General features: G+C 41.4%; 1 protein-coding gene across 2 annotated transcripts in view; it reads right to left on the reverse strand.

The window, feature by feature from the left end:
- Positions 1-20,886, reverse strand: part of HMGCS1 (3-hydroxy-3-methylglutaryl-CoA synthase 1) — a 56,412-nt gene that overhangs the window by 24,737 nt on the left and 10,789 nt on the right. For both annotated transcript variants that reach the window (XM_053701257.1, XM_053701255.1), the window contains exons 4-8: positions 20,328-20,492; positions 19,434-19,602; positions 18,832-19,002; positions 17,201-17,307; positions 8,257-8,382 (exon numbers count right to left, since the gene is read on the reverse strand). In XM_053701257.1, the coding sequence (XP_053557232.1) occupies positions 8,257-8,382; positions 17,201-17,307; positions 18,832-19,002; positions 19,434-19,602; positions 20,328-20,492 (738 nt within the window). The remainder of the gene's footprint in view (positions 1-8,256; positions 8,383-17,200; positions 17,308-18,831; positions 19,003-19,433; positions 19,603-20,327; positions 20,493-20,886) is intronic.

Below are 20,886 nucleotides of genomic sequence, written 5' to 3' on the forward strand. Positions count from 1 at the left end.
AATCCAAAATGCTGCCGCAGCCGTGATCGGCGCGATGCATGCAAGGGGTTGTAATATAAAACCTTGTTGAACAAACATTTTCTTAAGGTAACCCTCTAATTTTTTATCCATAGGATCTGAAAAAGCACAGCTATCCTCCACCGGGATAGTGGTACGCTTAGCTAAAGTAGAAACTGCTCCCTCCACCGTTTGCCATAAGTCCCGTGTGGTGGCGTCTATTGGAAACATCTTTCTAAATATTGGAGGGGGTGAGAACGGCACACCGGGTCTATCCCACTCCTTAGTAACAATTTCAGTTAATCTCTTAGGTATAGGAAAAACGTCAGTACTCGCCGGTACCGCAAAGTATTTATCCAACCTACACATTTTCTCTGGTATTGCAACAGTGTTACAATCGTTGAGAGCTGCTAAGACCTCCCCTAGTAATACACGGAGGTTTTCCAATTTAAATTTAAAATTTTAAATATCTGAATCCAATCTGTTTGGATCAGAACCGTCACCTACAGAATGAAGCTCTCCGTCCTCATGCTCTGCAAGCTGTGACGCAGTATCAGACATGGCCCTAGAATTATCAGCGCACTCTGTTCTCACCCCAGAGTGATCACGCTTGCCTCTTAGTTCTGGTAATTTAGCCAAAACTTCAGTCATAACAGTAGCCATATCTTGTAATGTTATCTGTAATGGCTGCCCAGATGTACTAGGCGCCATAATATCACGCACCTCCCGGGCGGGAGATGCAGGTACTGACACGTGAGGCGAGTTAGTCGGCATAACTCTCCCCTCGCTGTTTGGTGAAATTTGTTCAATTTGTACAGATTGGCTTTTATTTAAAGTAGCATCAATACAGTTAGTACATAAATTTCTATTGGGCTCCACCTTGGCATTGGAACAAATGACACAGGTATCTTCCTCTGAATCAGACATGTTAACACACTAGCAATAAACATGCAACTCGGTTACAATTTTATTTAATAAAAACGTACTGTGCCTCAAGAAGCACTAAACGATTAAATGACAGTTGAAATAATTAACTGAAAAACAGTTATAGCATCACTCTTAACAAACAACACAACTTTTTAGCAAAGGTTTGTTCCCATTAGTAAAATAACACTAATTAAATTTTAAACATAAAAATTACAGAGCAACGTTTTAAATCACAGTCACTATATAAGTCTCACAGCTCTGCTGAGAGAATCTACCTCCCTTCAAAGAAGTTTGAAGACCCCTGAGTTCTGTTTAGAGATGAACCGGATCATGCAGAAAAACTGACTGGAAATTTTTGATGCGTAGCAAAGAGCGCCAAAAACGGCCCCTCCCTCTCACACACAGCAGTGAGAGAGAAACGAAACTGTCATAATTAACACAAGCAAACTGCCAAGTGGAAAAAACATAATTTATGCTTACCTGATAAATTCCTTTCTTCTGTTGTGTGATCAGTCCACGGGTCATCATTACTTCTGGGATATAACTCCTCCCCAACAGGAAATGCAAGAGGATTCACCCAGCAGAGCTGATATAGCTCCTCCCCTCTACGTCAGTCCCAGTCATTCGACCAAGAATCAACGAGAAAGGAGTAACCAAGGGTGAAGTGGTGACTGGAGTATAATTTAAAAGATATTTACCTGCCTTAAAGACAGGGCGGGGCCGTGGACTGATCACACAACAGAAGAAAGGAATTTATCAGGTAAGCATAAATTATGTTTTCTTCTGTTATGTGTGATCAGTCCACGGGTCATCATTACTTCTGGGATACCAATACCAAAGCAAAAGTACACGGATGACGGGAGGGATAGGCAGGCTCATTATACAGAAGGAACCACTGCCTGAAGAACCTTTCTCCCAAAAATAGCCTCCGAAGAAGCAAAAGTGTCAAATTTGTAAAATTTGGAAAAAGTATGAAGCGAAGACCAAGTTGCAGCCTTGCAAATCTGTTCAACAGAGGCCTCATTCTTAAAGGCCCAAGTGGAAGCCACAGCTCTAGTGGAGTGAGCTGTAATTCTTTCAGGAGGCTGCTGTCCAGCAGTCTCATAGGCTAAACGTATTATGTTACGAAGCCAAAACGAGAGAGAGGTAGCAGAAGCTTTTTGACCTCTCCTCTGTCCAGAATAAACGACAAACAGGGAAGAAGTTTGGCGAAAATCTTTAGTTGCCTGCAAGTAGAACTTGAGGGCACGAACTACATCCAGATTGTGTAGAAGACGTTCCTTCTTTGAAGAAGGATTTGGACACAAGGATGGAACGACAATCTCTTGATTGATATTCCTGTTAGTGACTACCTTAGGTAAGAACCCAGGTTTAGTACGCAGAACTACCTTGTCTGAGTGAAAAATCAGATAAGGAGAATCACAATGTAATGCTGATAACTCAGAGACTCTTCGAGCCGAGGAAATAGCCATTAAAAATAGAACTTTCCAAGATAACAATTTTATATCAATGGAATGAAGGGGTTCAAACGGAACACCCTGTAAAACGTTAAGAACTAAGTTTAAACTCCATGGCGGAGCAACGGCTTTAAACACAGGCTTGATCCTAGCTAAAGCCTGACAAAAAGGCCTGGACGTCTGGATTTTCTGACAGACGCCTGTGTAACAAGATGGACAGAGCTGAAATCTGTCCCTTTAATGAACTAGCTGATAAACCCTTTTCTAAACCTTCTTGTAGAAAAGACAATATCCTAGGGATCCTAACCTTACTCCAGGAGTAACGTTTGGATTCGCACCAGTATAGGTATTTGCGCCATATTTTATGGTAAATCTTTCTGGTAACAGGCTTCCTAGCCTGAATCAGGGTATCAATAACCGACTCAGAAAAACCACGCTTTGATAAAATCAAGCGTTCAATTTCCAAGCAGTCAGTTTCAGAGAAGTTAGATTTTGATGTTTGAATGGACCCTGTATCAGAAGGTCCTGTCTTAGAGGTAGAGACCAAGGTGGACAGGATGACATGTCCACTAGATCTGCATACCAAGTCCTGCGTGGCCATGCAGGCGCTATTAGAATCACTGATGCTCTCTCCTGTTTGATTTTCGCAATCAATCGAGGAAGCAGCGGGAAGGGTGGAAACACATAAGCCATCCCGAAGTTCCAAGGTGCTGTCAAAGCATCTATCAGAACCGCTCCCGGATCCCTGGATCTGGACCCGTAGTGAGGAAGTTTGGCGTTCTGGCGAGACGCCATGAGATCTATCTCTGGTTTGCCCCAACGTCGAAGTATTTGGGCAAAGATCTCCGGATGAAGTTCCCACTCTCCCGGATGAAAAGTCTGGCGACTCAAGAAATCCGCCTCCCAGTTCTCCACTCCCGGGATGTGGATTGCTGACAGGTGGCAAGAGTGAGACTCTGCCCAGCGAATTATCTTTGATACTTCCATCATTGCTAGGGAGCTTCTTGTCCCTCCCTGATGGTTGATGTAAGCTACAGTCGTGATATTGTCCGACTGAAACCTGATGAACCCCTGAGTTGTTAAATGGGGCCAAGCCAGAAGGGCATTGAGAACTGCCCTCAATTCCAGAATGTTTATTGGAAGGAGACTCTCCTCCTGATTCCATAATCCCTGAGCCTTCAGAGAATTCCAGACAGCGCCCCAACCTAGCAGGCTGGCGTCTGTTGTTACGATTGTCCAGTCTGGCCTGCTGAATGGCATCCCCCTGGACAGGTGTGGCCGATAAAGCCACCATAGAAGAGAATTTCTGGTCTCTTGATTTAGATTCAGAGTAGGGGACAAATCTGAGTAATCCCCATTCCACTGACTTAGCATGCACAATTGCAGCGGTCTGAGGTGTAGGCGTGCAAAAGGTACTATGTCCATTGCCGCTACCATTAAGCCGATCACCTCCATGCATTGAGCTACTGACGGGTGTTGAATGGAATGAAGGACACGGCATGCATCTTGAAGCTTTGTTAACCTGTCTTCTGTCAGGTAAATCTTCATTTCTACAGAATCTATAAGAGTCCCCAAGAATGGAACTCTTGTGAGAGGAAAAAGAGAACTCTTCTTTTCGTTCACTTTCCAACCATGCGACCTTAGAAATGCCAGAACTAACTCTGTATGAGACTTGGCAGTTTGAAAGCTTGAAGCTTGTATTAGAATGTCGTCTAGGTACGGGGCTACCGAAATCCCTCGCGGTCTTAGTACCGCCAGAAGGGCACCCAGAACCTTTGTGAAGATTCTTGGGGCCGTAGCCAATCCGAATGGAAGAGCTACAAACTGGTAGTGCCTGTCTAGGAAGGCAAACCGTAGATACCGTTGATGATCTTTGTGAATCGGTATGTGAAGGTAAGCATCCTTTAAATCCACTGTGGTCATGTACTGACCCCTTTGGATCATAGGTAAGATTGTCCGAATAGTTTCCATTTTGAACGATGGAACTCTTAGGAATTTGTTTAGAATCTTTAAATCTAAGATTGGCCTGAAAGTTCCCTCTTTTTTGGGAACCACAAACAGGTTTGAGTAGAACCCTTGTCCTTGTTCCGACCGCGGAACCGGATGGATCACTCCCATTAATAACAGATCTTGTACACAGCGTAGAAACGCTTCTTTCTTTATCTGGTTTGTTGACAACCTTGACAGATGAAATCTCCCTCTTGGGGGAGATAATTTGAAGTCTAGAAGGTATCCCTGAGATATGATCTCTAGCGCCCAGGGATCCTGAACATCTCTTGCCCAGGCCTGGGCGAAGAGAGAAAGTCTGCCCCCCACTAGATCCGGTCCCGGATCGGGGGCTCTCGGTTCATGCTGTCTTTGGGGCAGCAGCAGGTTTCCTGGCCTGTTTGCCCTTATTCCAGGACTGGTTAGGTTTCCAGCCTTGCCTGTAACGAGCAACAGCTCCTTCCTGTTTTGGTGCAGTGGAGGTTGACGCTGCTCCTGTTTTGAAATTCCGAAAAGGGACGAAAATTAGACTGTCTAGCCTTAGCTTTGGCTTTGTCTTGAGGTAGGGCGTGGCCCTTACCTCCTGTAATGTCAGCGATAATTTCTTTCAAACCGGGCCCAAACAAAGACTGCCCCTTGAAAGGTATATTAAGTAATTTGGACTTAGAAGTAACATCAGCTGACCAGGATTTTAGCCACAGTGCTCTACGTGCCTGTATGGCGAATCCTGAGTTCTTAGCCGTAAGTTTGGTTAAATGTACTACGGCCTCCGAAATGAATGAATTAGCTAGTTTAAGGACTCTAAGCCTGTCCATAATGTCGTCTAGCGTAGATGAACTAAGGTTCTCTTCCAGAGACTCAATCCAAAATGCTGCCGCAGCCGTAATCGGCGCGATACATGCAAGGGGTTGCAATATAAAACCTTGTTGAACAAACATTTTCTTAAGGTAACCCTCTAATTTTTTATCCATTGGATCTGAAAAAGCACAGCTATCCTCCACCGGGATAGTGGTACGTTTAGCTAAAGTAGAAACTGCTCCCTCCACCTTAGGGACCGTTTGCCATAAGTCCCGAGTGGTGGCGTCTATTGGAAACATCTTTCTAAATATTGGAGGGGGTGAGAACGGCACACCGGGTCTATCCCACTCCTTAGTAACAATTTCAGTTAATCTCTTAGGTATAGGAAAAACGTCAGTACTCGCCGGTACCACAAAGTATTTATCCAACCTACACAGTTTCTCTGGTATTGCAACGGTGTTACAATCATTGAGAGCTGCTAAGACCTCCCCTAGTAATACACGGAGGTTCTCCAATTTAAATTTAAAATTTGAAATATCTGAATCCAATCTGTTTGGATCAGAACCGTCACCCACAGAATGAAGCTCTCCGTCCTCATGCTCTGCAAGCTGTGACGCAGTATCAGACATGGCCCTAGTATTGTCAGCGCACTCTGTTCTCACCCCAGAGTGATCACGCTTGCCTCTTAGTTCTGGTAATTTAGACAAAACTTCAGTCATAACAGTAGCCATATCATGTAATGTTATCTGTAATGGCCGCCCAGATGTATTAGGCGCCATAATATCACGCACCTCCCGGGCGGGAGATGCAGGTACTGCCGCGTGAGGCGAGTTAGTCGGCATAACTCTCCCCTCGCAGTTTGGTGAAATTTGTTCACATTGTACAGATTGACTTTTATTTAAAGTAGCATCAATACAGTTAGTACATAAATTTCTATTGGGCTCCACCTTGGCATTGGAACAAATGACACAGATATCTTCCTCTGAGTCAGACATGTTTAACACACTAGCAATAACTTGCAACCTGGTTATAATCTTTTTTAGCAAAAACGTACTGTGCCTCAAAGAGGTACTTAAACGATTAAATGACAGTTGAGATAATGAACTGAAAAAAACAGTTATAGCATCAACTTTAAAATAACACAACTTTTAGCAAAGGTTTGTTCCCATTAGTAAATAACAATAACTAAATTTGACATAAAAAATTATAGAGTAACGTTTTTATTCACAGTCAATATAAAATTCTCACAGCTCTGCTGAGAGAATGTACCTCCCTTCAAAGAAGTTTGAAGACCCCTGAGATCTGTCAGTGAACCGGATCATGCAGGAAATATAATAGTAGCTGACTGGAAATTTTTGATGCGTAGCAAAGAGCGCCAAAAACGGCCCCTCCCTTTCACACACAGCAGTGAGGAGAAACGAAACTGTCACAATTTAAAGCAGACAACTGCCAAGTGGAAAATAATGCCCAAACATTTATTCACTCAGTACCTCAGCAATGTAAACGATTCTACATTCCAGCAAAAACGTTTAACATGATAATATTTATTAAAAGGATTAGTGACCTTTAACAGAGTAGTTCCGGTGAAATACCATTCCCAGAATACTGAAGTGTATACATACATGTCATTATAACGGTATAGCAGGATTTTCTCATCAATTCCATTCAGAAAATAAAAACTGCTACATACCTCAATGCAGATTCATCTGCCCGCTGTCCCCTGATCTGAAGCTTTTACCTCCCTCAGATGGCCGAGAACAGCAATATGATCTTAACTACTCCGGTTAAAATCATAGTAAAAAACTCTGGTAGATTCTTCTTCAAACTCTGCCAGAGAAGTAATAACACGCTCCGGTGCTATTGTAAAATAACAAACTTTTGATTGAAGTCATAAAAACTAAGTATAATCACCATAGTCCTCTCACACATCCTATCTAGTCGTTGGGTGCAAGAGAATGACTGGGACTGACGTAGAGGGGAGGAGCTATATCAGCTCTGCTGGGTGAATCCTCTTGCATTTCCTGTTGGGGAGGAGTTATATCCCAGAAGTAATGATGACCCGTGGACTGATCACACATAACAGAAGAAATAATGCCCAAATATCTATTCACTCAGTACCTCATTAATGCAAACGATTCTACATTCCAGCAAAAACGTTTAACATGAAAAATACCTAATAAAAGGTTTAATGTACTTTTACAGAGTAATTCCGGTGTAATACCATCCCCAGAATACTAAAGTGTAAAGCATACATACATGTTCATTATAACGGTATGGCAGGATTTTTTCATCAATTCCATTCAGAAAATAAAAACTGCTACATACCTCAATGCAGATTCAACTGCCCGCTGTCCCCTGATCTGAAGTTTTTACCTCCCTCAGATGGCCGAGAAACAGCAATATGATCTTAACTACTCCGGTTAAAATCATAAGAAAAACTCTGGTAGATTCTTCTTCAAACTCTGCCAGAGAGGTAATAACACGCTCCGGTGCTATTGTAAAATAACAAACTTTTGATTGAAGTTCTAAAAACTAAGTATAATCACCATAGTCCTCTCACACCTCCTATCTAGTCTTTGGGTGCAAGAGAATGACTGGAGGTGACGTAGAGGGGAGGAGCTATATAGCAACTCTGCTGGGTGAATCCTCTTGCACTTCCTGTAGGGGAGCAGATAATATCCCAGAAGTAATGATGACCCGTGGACTGATCACACATAACAGAAGAAAGCATACTTAAGTAGGCTCAGGAGGTGGGATCTATCAGCTGATTGGTAGCTGTATGTTGTCGTTGGCTTGCCAATGTGGCCAGCTAGCTCACAGCAGTGCACTGCTGCTCCTTCAATGAAGGATACCAAGAGAATGAAGCAAAATTGATACTAGAAGTAAACTGGTAATTTGTTTAAAAGTGTATGCTCTATCTGAATCATGAAAGAATAAAATTGTGTTTCATGTCCCTATAAACTATAAGGAGGCAGATACTACCTGCTTAGGACTTGACTTAATAAACATGTCTAGAGTTAAATAGAGCTTAAATATTCATTGATAAATTGTTAAATTAACGCACACATTAAATATATTATTTTAAGAATACCTAAATGGTGTGTTTCTTCCCTCAGCTTCATATTTTCTGCAAAGATGCTGGGTGAAACATTTTTCCTGGAGTCAAGTCTCACTTTGAGATCGGAGAGGCTGGAGGTAAGTTTATCCAGAGAAGAACCTGAAAAAAAGTTAAATTCAAATAAACTTCCACATTTGATGCCTTTCCCTTCTTGGCAAAGATAAACCAATTAACGTAATTCTGCCTTGGTACTCTAAGAACTGGAGTTGGGAAATTATTTTAACTTTACTTTTTTTTTACCCTCAGAGGAAATGTTCAGGAAAAAAAAAAAAAAAATCACTTTATGATAATCCTAGAATTAAGAACATTAAGACTTTATATCTAAATGTGAAGACTTAAAGGGACAGTCAACTCCAACATTTTTATTTTTTAAAAAGATAGATAATCCTTTATTACCCATTCATCAGTTTTTCACACCCAACATGGTTATATTAATATACTTTTAACCTCTGTGATTACCTTGTATCTAAGCCTTATCTATTGACTTGCATTTTAGCTAATTAGTGCAGTGTCAGCCACAACTCCCGGGAGAGAGCACAATGTTATCTATATGGCTCACATGAACTAGCAGTCCCCTGTTGTGAAGAGCAAATAAAAAAACATGTGATAAGAGGCTGTCTGTCGTGGCTTAGAAACAGGCAGAAATTTAGAAGTTTTAAATGTCATAACGTTTATAAATATAAAAAACAATGTTGGTTAAGCAAAACTGGGGAATGGGTAGTTATCTATCTTTTTAACCCCTTAACGACTGACGATGTATGAGGTACGTCCTCTAAAAAAAATACAGTTAACGACCGAGGACGTACCCTGTACATCGTCGGTCTGGGAAAGAGGTGGAAACGATCATGATCACTTCCAGACGCTTTCTGGTTATTGCAGCGATGCCTCGATATTGAGGCATCCTGCAATAACTCTTCTTAGCCATTCGATGCAGAGAGAGCCACTCTGTGGCAGCAATCGTTGGTGGGTGGGAGGCGGGTGGGCGGCCATCGATGGGTGCCTGTGGTAAGAGGGGGCGGGACCATGGGCGGGGTCGCCAGGGGCGAGCACAGACGCGGGCGCATGCACGGGGCGGGAACCACTACACTACAGAAAAATGTTATTGTAATAAGTGGGAGAAAGAAGGGAGGAAATGGCTAAATAAAAGATCTAAGGGATCTGGGAGGGGGTTGGTCTTTGGGGGGGGGGGAAAGCTACACTACAGAAAAAAAAATAAACAAATTAAAAACAAATCTATTTTTTGTAAACTGGGTACTGGCAGACAGCTGCCAGTACCCAAAATGGCTCCCAATAAGGTAGAGGGTTAGAGAGCTGTTTTGGGGGGGGTCATATACAGCAGCATATGTAAATATGCTATCTTTTATTTTAGTACTGGCAGACTTTCTGCCAGTACTTAAGATGCCAGGGACATTTGTGGGGTGGGGGAGGGAAGAGAGCTGTTTGGGAGGGATCAGGGTGTGTGATGTGTCAGGTGGGAGGCTGATCTCTACACTAAAGCTAAAATTAACCCTGCAAGCGCTCTACAAGCTCCCTAATTAACCCCTTCACTGTTAGACATAATACACGTGTGATGCGCAGCGGCATTTAGCGGCCTTCTAATTAGCAAAAAGCAACGCCAAAGCCATATATGTCTGCTATTTCTGAACAAAGGGGATCCCAGAGAAGCATTTACAACCATTTGTGCCATAATTGCACAAGCTGTAAATTATTTCAGTGAGAAACCTAAAGTTAGTGAAAAAGTGAACTTTTTTTTTTTTTAATTTGATCGCATTTGGCGGTGAAATGGTGGCATGAAATATACCAAGATGGGCCTAGATCAATACTTGGGATTGTTTACTACACTATACTAAAGCTAAAATTAACCCCAGAAGCTCCCTACATGCTCCCTAATTAACCCCTTCTAATTACCAAAAAGCAACGCCAAAGCCATATATATATCTGCTATTTCTGAACAAAGGGGATCCCAGAGAAGCATTTACAACCATTTATGCCATAATTGCACACGTTGTTTGTAAATAATTTCAGTGAGGAACCTAAAGCTAATGAAAAATTTGTGAAAAAGTGAACAATTTTTTTTATTTGATCGCATTTGGCGGTGAAATGGTGGCATGAAATATACCAAAATTGGCCTAGATCAATACTTTGGGATGTCTTCTAAGAACAAAATATATATACATGTCAAGGGATATTCAGGGATTCCTGAAAGATATCAATGTCCCAATGTAACTGGCGCTAATTTTGAAAAAAAATGGTTTGGAAATAGCAAAGTGCTACTTGTATTTATTGCCCTATAACTTGCAAAAACAGCAAAGAACATGTAAACATTGGGTATTTCTAAACTCAGGACAAAATTTAGAAACTATTTAGCATGGGTGTATTTTGGTGGTTGCAGATGTGTAACAGATTTTGGGGGTCAAAGTTAGAAAAAGTGTTTTTTTTCTCTATTTTTTCATCATCTTTTTTTTTATAGTAAATTATAAGATATGATGAAAAGGGAAATTTATGCTTACCCGATAAATTTATTTCTTTTACGATATGACGAGCCCACGGATTTCATCCTTACTTATGGGATTAAGCCTCCTGGTCAGCACCACAGCAGAGCTGTATATATAGCTCCTCCCTTCCCTCCCACTCCAGTCATTCGACCGAAGTTAGGAAGGGAAAGCCAAGGTGCAGAGGTGACTGAAGTTTAACAAAAACAAAAACCTGTCTAAGAAAATGACAGGGTGGGCCGTGGACTCGTCATATCGTAAAAGAAATACATTTAACAGGTAAGCATAAATTTCCCTTTCTTTTACAAGATATGACGAGTCCACGGATTTCATCCTTACTTATGGGATACAATACCAAAGCTATGGGACAAGGATGAAAGGGAGGGACAAGACAGGAACCTAAACGGAAGGCACCACTGCTTGAAGAACCTTTCTCCCAAAAACAGCCTCGGACGAGGCAAAAGTATGAAATTTGGAAAATTTGGAAAAAGTGTGAAGAGATGACCAAGTTGCAGCCTTGCAAATCTGTTCAACAGAAGCATAATTTTTAAATGCCCATGAGGAAGCCACAGCCCTAGTAGAATGAGCCGTAATTCTTTCAGGAGGCTGCTGTCCAGCAGTCTCATATTCAAAACGGGTGATACTCTTCAGCCAAAAAGAAAGAGAGGTAGCCGTAGCTTTCTGGCCCCTACGTTTTCCAGAAAAAACAACAAATAATGAAGATGACTGACGAAAATCTTTAGTCGCCTGCAAGTAAAAATTCAGGGCACGGACCACGTCCAAGTTATGTAACAGACGCTCCTTCTTAGAAGAAGGATTAGGACACAAGGAAGGAACAACAATTTCCTGATTAATATTCTTATTAGAAACAAACTTAGGAAGGAAACCAGGTTTGGTACGTAACACCACCTTATCAGAATGAAAAATAAGATAAGGCGAATCACATTGTAAAGCTGAAAGCTCAGAAACTCTGCGAGCAGAAGAAATAGCAACCAAAAATAAAACTTTGCAAGATAACAACTTATTATCTATGTAATGCATAGGTTCAAACGGAACCCCTTGAAGAACATTAAGAACTAAATTCAAACTCCAAGGAGGAGCAATTGGTCTAAACACAGGCCTGATTCTAGTCAGAGCCTGACAAAAAGATTGAACATCTGACAGACGTTTGTGTAGCAAAATAGAGCAGAAATCTGTCCCTTTAAGGAACTTGCTGACAACCCTTTCTCCAATCCTTCTTGGAGAAAATATAAAAATCCTGGGAATCCTAACCCTACTCCATGAGTAGCCCTTGGATTTGCACCAATAAAGATATTTACGCCATATCTTATGGTCAATATTTCTAGTAACAGGCTTACGTGCCTGAATCAAGGTATCAATGACCGAATCAGAGAACCCTCGCTTAGATAAAATCAAGCGTTCAATCTCCAAGCAGTCAGCTGCAGAGAAACTAAATTCGGATGATGGAAGGGTCCCTGAATGAGAAGGTCCTGCCTCAATGGAAGCTTCCACGGTGGCAGAGAGGACATGTCCACCAGATCGGCATACCAAGTCCTGCGAGGCCACGCAGGAGCGATGAGAATCACTGAAGCCTTCTCCTGTTTGATCCGAGCAATCACCCGGGGAAGGAGAGCAAACGGATTCTCTGAAGTCCTCTCCTGTTTGATCCGAGCAATCACCCGGGGAAGGAGAGCAAACGGTGGAAACACATAAGCTAGGTTGAACGACCAAGGCACTACCAGGGCATCTATCAGTTTGGCCTGAGGATCCCTGGACCTGGATCCGTATCTCGGGAGCTTGGCATTCTGACGAGATGCCATAAGGTCCATCTCCGGTCTGCCCCATCTGAGAATTAGGGTGGCAAAGACCTCCGGATGGAGTTCCTATTCTCCCGGATGAAACGTCTGCTCAAAAAATCCGCTTCCCAGTTGTCCACTCCTGGGATGTAGATTGCTGACAGATAACAAGAGTGAGTCTCCGCCCACCGAATTATTTTGGATACTTATGTCATCGCTAAGGAACTCCTTGTTCCTCCCTGATGATTGATGTAAGCCACAGTCGTGATGTTATCCGACTGAAACCGGATGAATTTGGCCGAAGCCAACTGAGGCCAAGCCTGAAGCGCATTGAATATTGCTCTCAATTCCAGAATATTGATTGAGAGTAGAGACTCTGACCGAGTCCACACACCCTGAGCCTTCAGGGAATTCCAGACTGCACCCCAACCTAGTAGACTGGCGTCTGTTGTCACTATCACCCATGAGGGTCTGCGGAAACACGTCCCTTGGGACAGATGATCCGGCGACAACCACCAAAGAAGAGAGTCTCTTGTCTCCTGATCCAGATCTATCTGAGGAGACAATTTTGCATAATCTCCATTCCACTGCCTGAGCATGCTCAGTTGTAGAGGTCTGAGATGAAAACGAGCAAACGGAATGATGTCCATGGCCGCCACCATCAATCCAATTACCTCCATGCACTGAGCCACTGATGGCCGAGGATTGGACTGAAGGGTTCGGCATGTATTCAGAATCTTTCACTTTCTGACCTCTGTCAAAAAGTTTTTCATGGATACAGAGTCTATTAGGAAAGGAACTCTTGTCTGTGGACTTAATTAACTCTTTCCTAGATTCACCTTCCACCCGTGAGTCCGAGAGGACAATGTCAGTATGTGACTTTGTCAGCTGATAAGACGATGCCTGGATCAGAATATCATCTAGATAAGGCGCCACTGCAATGCCCCGCGGTCTGAGAACCGCCAGCAGAGACCCTAGAACCTTCGTGAAGATCCTGGGTGCCGTGGCCAACCCGAAAGGAAGGGCCACGAACTGAAAAGGTTTGTCCAGAAAGGCAAACCTCAGGAACTGGTGATGATCTCTGTGGATAGGAATATGAAGATATGCATCCTTTAAATCCACGGTAGTCATACATTGACCCTCCTGGATCAATGGAAGAATTGTCCGAATAGTCTCCATCTTGAAGGATGGGACTCTGAGAAACTTGTTTAGACTCTTGAGATCTAAAATGGGTCGGAAAGTTCCCTCTTTTTTGGGAACCACAAAAAGATTTGAGTAAAACCCCTGCCCCTGTTCCTGTATTGGAACTGAACAAATTACTCCCATAGTGGAGAGTTCTTTTACACAACGTAAGAACGCCTCTCTTTTTGTCTGGTCTACAGACAATAGTGAAAGAAGGAACCTTCCCCTTGTGGAGGAATTGTTTAACTCTGATAACCCTGAGACACTATTTCCAGTGTCAAGGGATCCTGAACATCTCTTATCCAAGCCTGGACGAAGAGAGAAAGCCTGCCCCCTACTAGATCCAGTCCCGGATCGGGGGCCGCCCCTTCATGCTGTCTTGGGAGCAGCAACGGGCTTCTTGGGCTGTTTACCCTTGTTCCAAGCCTGGTTGGGTCTCCAGACAGCTTTGGATTGAGAGAAGTTCCCTTCCTGCTTAGCAGCAGAGGAAGGAGGGACTCCTTTGAAATTACGAAAGGAACAAAAATTACTCTGTCGTCCTCTTTTGCTTAGATGCTTTGTCTTGAGGGAGGAGATGACCCTTACCTCCCGTAATATCAGAAATGATTTTTTTCAAATCAGGCCCGAATAGGGTCTTTCCCTTAAAGGGAATAGTCAAAAGTTTCGATTTAGAGGACACATCCGCAGACCAAGATTTTAACCATAAGACTCTGCGCGCTAAAATGGAAAATCCTGAATTCTTAGCCGCCAATTTGGCGATCTGAAAGGCGGCATCCGTAATAAAAGAATTTGCCAGCTTAAGGGCCTTAATTCTATCCATTATTTCCTCTAAAGGAGTCTCAGTCTTCAGAGACTCTTCTAGGGCGTAAAACCAAAAGGCAGCTGCAGTTGTGACTGTTACAATGCAGGCCGTTGGTTGTAATAGAAATCCTTGATGAACATATAGTTTTTTAGAAGACCCTCCAATTTTTTATCCATAGGGTCTTTGAAAGCGCAACTGTCCTCTATAGGTATAGTCGTATGCTTAGCCAGGGTAGAGATAGCTCCCTCCACCTTAGGGATTGTCTGCCAAGAGTCCCGAACGGTGTCAGCTATAGGGTACATCTTCTTAAAAATAGGGGAAGGGGAGAATGGGATACTCGGTCTTTCCCATTCCCGAGTAACAATTTCTGAAACTCTCTTAGGAACCGGAAAAACATCTGAATAAGAAGGTAACTGTCCATTTTACTTCATTTCTCTGGTGGGACCACAATAGAGTCACAGTCGTCCAGAGTCAATAAAACCTCTCGCAGTAAAAGGCGGAGGTGTTCAATCTTAAATCTAAAAGACATGACGTCCGATTCTGTCGGGGGCAATGCACTACCTGGATCAGACAGTTCCCCCTCAGACAGGGTCTCCCTACCCCCCAAATCAGAGCCCTGGGAAGGTACATCGGAGATAGCCATCAAAGCATCAGAAGTCGCAAGAACTACATGAGTCCTGCTGCGTTTGCCTTGAAACACTGGCAACTTAGATAAAACTTCTGTAAGAGTGGATGACATGACTGCAGCCACATCCTGTAGAGTGAAGAAGCAGACGCCGTTGAAGAACAAGGCGTTGCCCGAGTGAGTGGTAATGGCTGTGACGCTTGGGGGGACAGCTGCGGCATATTCTGAACCTCTTCAGCAGAATCCTGAGCAGCATCCGCTATAGACAAACTTTTATTAAAGAAAATGTGATCCCTGAACTGTAAAGTCCTTTCTGTACAAGAAGGACAAAAAGTAACAGGAGGCTCCACATTTGCATTTAAACATAATGAACATGTGACACTTTCAATATCCATAATCTTATTTATCCCTGGACGATTATGGTACTATAAGTATAGTATACTTTTCTAAACAAAGTGCAGCTTGCTCACCCTTAATCTCAATATATATAACCCTTATAGAATTAAACAATGTATTGGTCCTATTGTATATTGCACAGTAAACACACAGTACCCTGTGACAAATTTGATGAATGAAAAAAAAAAAAACATTAGCCAACAGTGCACCCTATAACAGCGCTACTGCGGTGCCTACCTGCCCCCACGCTACTGACACAGATATGGAACAAACTCCCTGACACTGCCAACCGCCTGCTTCAAGTTACAACCATACGGTCCAGACAAGTGCCTAGAGCCAACGTCCTCAGTCGACTCCGTGACAGACAAGTGCGCGGCTTCCAGACACATCCGGTCTGAAGCGCGCAAAGGAAGCCCCGCCCCTTGTAGGCGGCAGAGGAAAAGCCCGCCGCACATAATAGAATGGCCGCGCATCCAAAAATTCCCTAACAACGATCGTTTGATCGATAGTGCGCAAGTAACCGAAACACACACCCAGCAATAAAGATATGTATTTGCAAAACACAGTCTAGTAATACCATGTAACCCCCAGCGTCATTATAAAACAGCCACCAAAGATCACATTAACAGGAGCCTGTACCAGTTTCGTAGCCCCACTATGCAACCTTGTACCAACAAACTGCAAACTCCCAGTTACTCCAGAGTTCAGTTTGATAAATAGGAGTACCAATTACAGCCCACCCTCTGAGAAAAAGAATCCTTCCCCAGAGACAAAACAGCTGCACGTACCTGGAAGCTGGGCGACAGCTTAATTAGTCCCACAACCAAGAGGTCCTGCAGTTCCCTCCTGTAGAGCTGTGGAGACATACAGGGCCTTAGTTAACACATGCTAAGACCATTATCTGAAGGGCAGCACACATCATGGGAGGCACAGTGAGAATAGATCCCTCCAGTTCCCAATGCTTTGAAGCCACCAGATGCTTCTATTTTGTTAACTGAAGAGACTGGTCTGGTCTAGGCTACACCCTAACAAAGTAGCACACTTAGGCACTACAGAAAAAAATAATAAACTCTTGATTGAAAAATCTAAACTAACACCTCACTTTACCTCTTCCTATCACTAACACAGGCAAAGAGAATGACTGGAGTGGGAGGGAAGGGAGGAGCTATATATATACAGCTCTGCTGTGGTGCTCTTTGCCTCCTCCTGCTGACCAGGAGGCGTAATCTCATAAGTAAGGATGAAATCCGTGGACTCGTCATATCTTGTAAAAGAAATAATGGTATCTTTAATGGTGAGAAAAAACGGTATATAATATGTGTGGGTACAGTAAAAGAGTAAGAGGAAAATTACAGCTAAACACAAACACCGCAAAAATGTAAAAATAGCCTTGGTCCCAAACGGACAGAAAATGGAAAAGTGCTGTGGTTATTAAGGGGTTAAACAATAACAATTTTGGTGTTGACTGTCCCTTTAATGTTATGCTGTACAATAATGCTTCTATCCGTGAAAATGCCAGCTTTTTGAAAGATATAAAACTTGGGAGTTTTAAAAAAGTATGGAAAAAGCACATTGCCAGTAAGGTGCTGTCAATATAAAATACCTCATATGTATCAAAACTCACCAGGTGTAGCATCTTGTGTAACTTTTATAGAATACAAAGTAGCAGCAAATCCAGATCCGTAGGAGAACACGCCAATTCTCTGTCCTGCCAGCTGCTGTGGAGAGTACCTGGAGAACAAACACACTGATGTTATAAGGTGGCCAGAAGACAGAGATAATGCAAGTGCCAATAAGTCCATACTTTCTAAAAGACAAGCTGCCACCTCTTAAATGGACAGTCTATTTCAGAAGTTTTTTTTGTTTAACCCCTTCGCTACCAGGAATTTCAGAGAAGAACTTGCCCAAAATAACAAAGAATTTTTAGCATTTTTTTCTATCACTCCATTAAAAAAAAAAAAACAAGGCTCTATTTCTATTTACCCATCAAAACTATATATATTTTTAAGTAGACAACCCAAGGTATTGATCTAGGCCCATTTTGGTATATTTCATGCCACCATTTCCCCTCCAAATGCAATCCCGCTTGTGCAATCATAACACAAATGATTGAAAAAAACTTCTCTGGGATCCTCTTTTTCAAGAAATAGCAGACATTGGCTTTGTCATTGTTTTTTTGTAATTAGAATGCCACCAATTGCAGCTGCCCACCACACTTATATTATTACCGGCAGTGAATGGGGTTAATCAGGTGGCTTGTAAATTACATTTTTAAAATTTTTATTATTATCATTTATTTTTTTTTATATATTATTTTTTTTTCTCTCTGCAGTGTAGTGGTCCTCCTCAACACTCCCACCTCACGGATCCGATCCCCCCCCCCCCAAATAGCTTTCTGACCCTCACCCTCCCACTATTGTTAGCTTTCTGCCAGAACCTAATATATACATATTTTGTATTTTATTTTTCAGTAGTGTAGTGGTCTCTCTGGCGATCGTTAGTTAGGGGCCCCCCTCTATTTTTTTCCTGCACTCTAGGGCCCATCCCATTACCACTAGCGCCAGCAGATGATCGTTACAGACGGTGACACATAGAGTGTCACTGTCTGTAGCGATCTGGCATCTGCCTCCATGTGTAACTGGAACACCGATCAAGCTCCGGTTCGATATGCAGACAGATGTCTGAAGCTCAGGAACTCCAGCTCTTGGCTGTAACTTTACAGCCGAGACTGCTGGAGCTTCCTGCAGCTCCGACCTATATATACGTTAAGTAATACGTGGAGCTTTGTACTATATGAAGTATATATATATGCGTCATATTGAGTCAAGGGATTAAAAAGATATATCATCCCTCTATTACCCATTCCACAGTTTTGCATAACCAACACAGTTATATTAATATACTTTTTACCTCTGCAATTACCTTGTATCTAAGCCACTGACTACTGCCGCCTTATTTCCCTTTTAACAGACTTGCATTGAGCCAATCAGTACTGACTCATAAATAACTCCACAGAGTGAACACAATGTTATTTATATGGCACACATGAACTATTGCTGTATAGCTGTGAAAAACTGTCAAAATGCACTGAGATAAGAGGACACATGAATTTTGATCTAACTGTCTCTTTAATTTGTGATTAAAGGTAAAACTATAACTAGCTCATAATAATTATAAATGAATTAAACTATTTTCTCACCTATTACTATTCTGCCAATTAATAAATCCCATTCCAGTTTATATGGAAAAACTTACTGTGCAAGCACAGAGGCAAGACACCCGTATACAGAAGGTGTGTACATATTGCCATTTTCCCGGGACACCAACAAAGATGCTTTTGTCTTCTCATTGAATAGCTCAGAGCTCGCATTCAGAAATGCCTTTTCCACATCTCTGTCAAAGTATGTGTTTTCTAATTTTACATCCCTGAAACAAAGAAAATAAAACCAAAATATCTTACAAATAAGTTTCTGAAGAAGTAACAATTGTAAGGTGGATTTGTTTTCCTTATTAAGGAATTTTGATTTGTTTTGACAAGAGGGCATTAAAAAAAAAAAAAATTAAAAAATACAACTTACTTGAGTATGCGCTATTAATTTTTTTCCCCCCAGCACATGAACATTTTGTTTTTCAAAAACCAAAAAGCTTCAATATATATAAGATGTTAGTTTAAAAATAAAATCACTTTAACCTTTTATCATGCACACAAATATTTTTAACATGCATGATAGCTTAATTCCACATTAAGTAGAATAAATAAGCAACTTACTACAGAAATAAATATGTAATAATTATGCAGCAAATTACACTGCTGTACATTGGTATTTTTGCATAAAGAACAATTTACATAAACTAACCGGAAAGAGTCCAGGCCCTCATAGACGCCGCTCTCTGTGTTTGGGTTGGGATCATTTATAAAATCATTTAGTAACAAACGTGCAAGAGATTTCTGGACAAGTTTGCAATATGGAGAGTGGAAGATCATGTAGCCAAAGTCATTCAGATTAAAAGGTTCATCATTCCCCTCTGAAAACAAAAAAAGGATACACTAATTACCTCACCAATAAGAAAAATATGTTTTAATATCCGTTTTCATTAATGTATTTATTTAAAATAAGTATGCATATAACTCTTTTTCTTCCATTTCGTTAATACACAGAAAAAAACAAAACTTAATGCCCAGTGGTTTCAGCAATGTAACTTCTTAAATTCTAAATCGAGTTATGTATAATACCAAAAAACAACATTATAAAAAAACAGTTTCATTGTTATATGAAAAAGATTAACATAAATAAGATCAAAGTTAGCAAAACATGGTGGTGTGGTGAAATATTAACAACACAAAAAGTTAATAGACAAGAAAAAAAAAAAAAAAAAAAAAAAAAAGAAAACTCAAAATCAGATGACCTTTACTCATATTAACAGACATACAGCATATGTTTGTTAGCACATATAACAGATTAGATTCTGGATTAGTTTAACTGTGGTTTATCCTAGGATTTGCAAATAATACTTTGGCCAAACTGCACAAATAGAAATGAAATGCAAAGATACAATGCATTTGTGTACCTATTGGAATTATGTTGTTTAAATATTAAAAATCGTAAAGGTAAAAAACTTCAGCTGAATCTCAATTATTTGCAATGAACTGAAGTTTTGTGGGTGCATTAAATAGGACACGTATGAATTTTGATCTAACAGGGAAAAGCCATATGGAATGTAGGTTAAGAGAAGGGGAAAATAAGCCTTACCCTTCTGCCACTGAGCATGAATTTTATTTCGGAAGGTAGAGTAACAGCGATCCAGTGCACTTAGGTAGCATTCTATGGACAGTCTTCCATCAACAACTGGATATTCAGACACCATATCAGGTTTGTAGAAGTCATATGCATGTTGCATATGGGTTCCCCGTAAACCTAAGAAACAGACCAAAAAATATAAAACCTGAAGGGCCCATTGCAAACTATACAAGGTCAATAAATTCAACAATTTCATTAGAAATTCACAACTTTTTAGGGCTCTTTCCACCACTGTGTCCCTATCTGATGACAAAAAAGGGGGTTAAATAAAAAAAACAATTAAATGATTTAATTTAGATAATTTCTCACTAGGTTTAAATAATTCTGAATAATTGTTTTCTTAAAAGTGTTCAGGTATATAATGACGTGGAACCAAAATGAATGTGCAGTACAAGGACAAATACTGCAAGGGAATTGCTTGGGATGTGTATAAGGTTGTCTTAAATGTGGGCAAACTCAACAGCTTTATGATCCCTATCTGCTGCCAACAGGATCTATAGATAGTATGTGA

This window comes from Bombina bombina, chromosome 2 (genome assembly GCF_027579735.1).
Source record: "Bombina bombina isolate aBomBom1 chromosome 2, aBomBom1.pri, whole genome shotgun sequence".
NCBI lineage: Eukaryota > Metazoa > Chordata > Amphibia > Anura > Bombinatoridae > Bombina > Bombina bombina.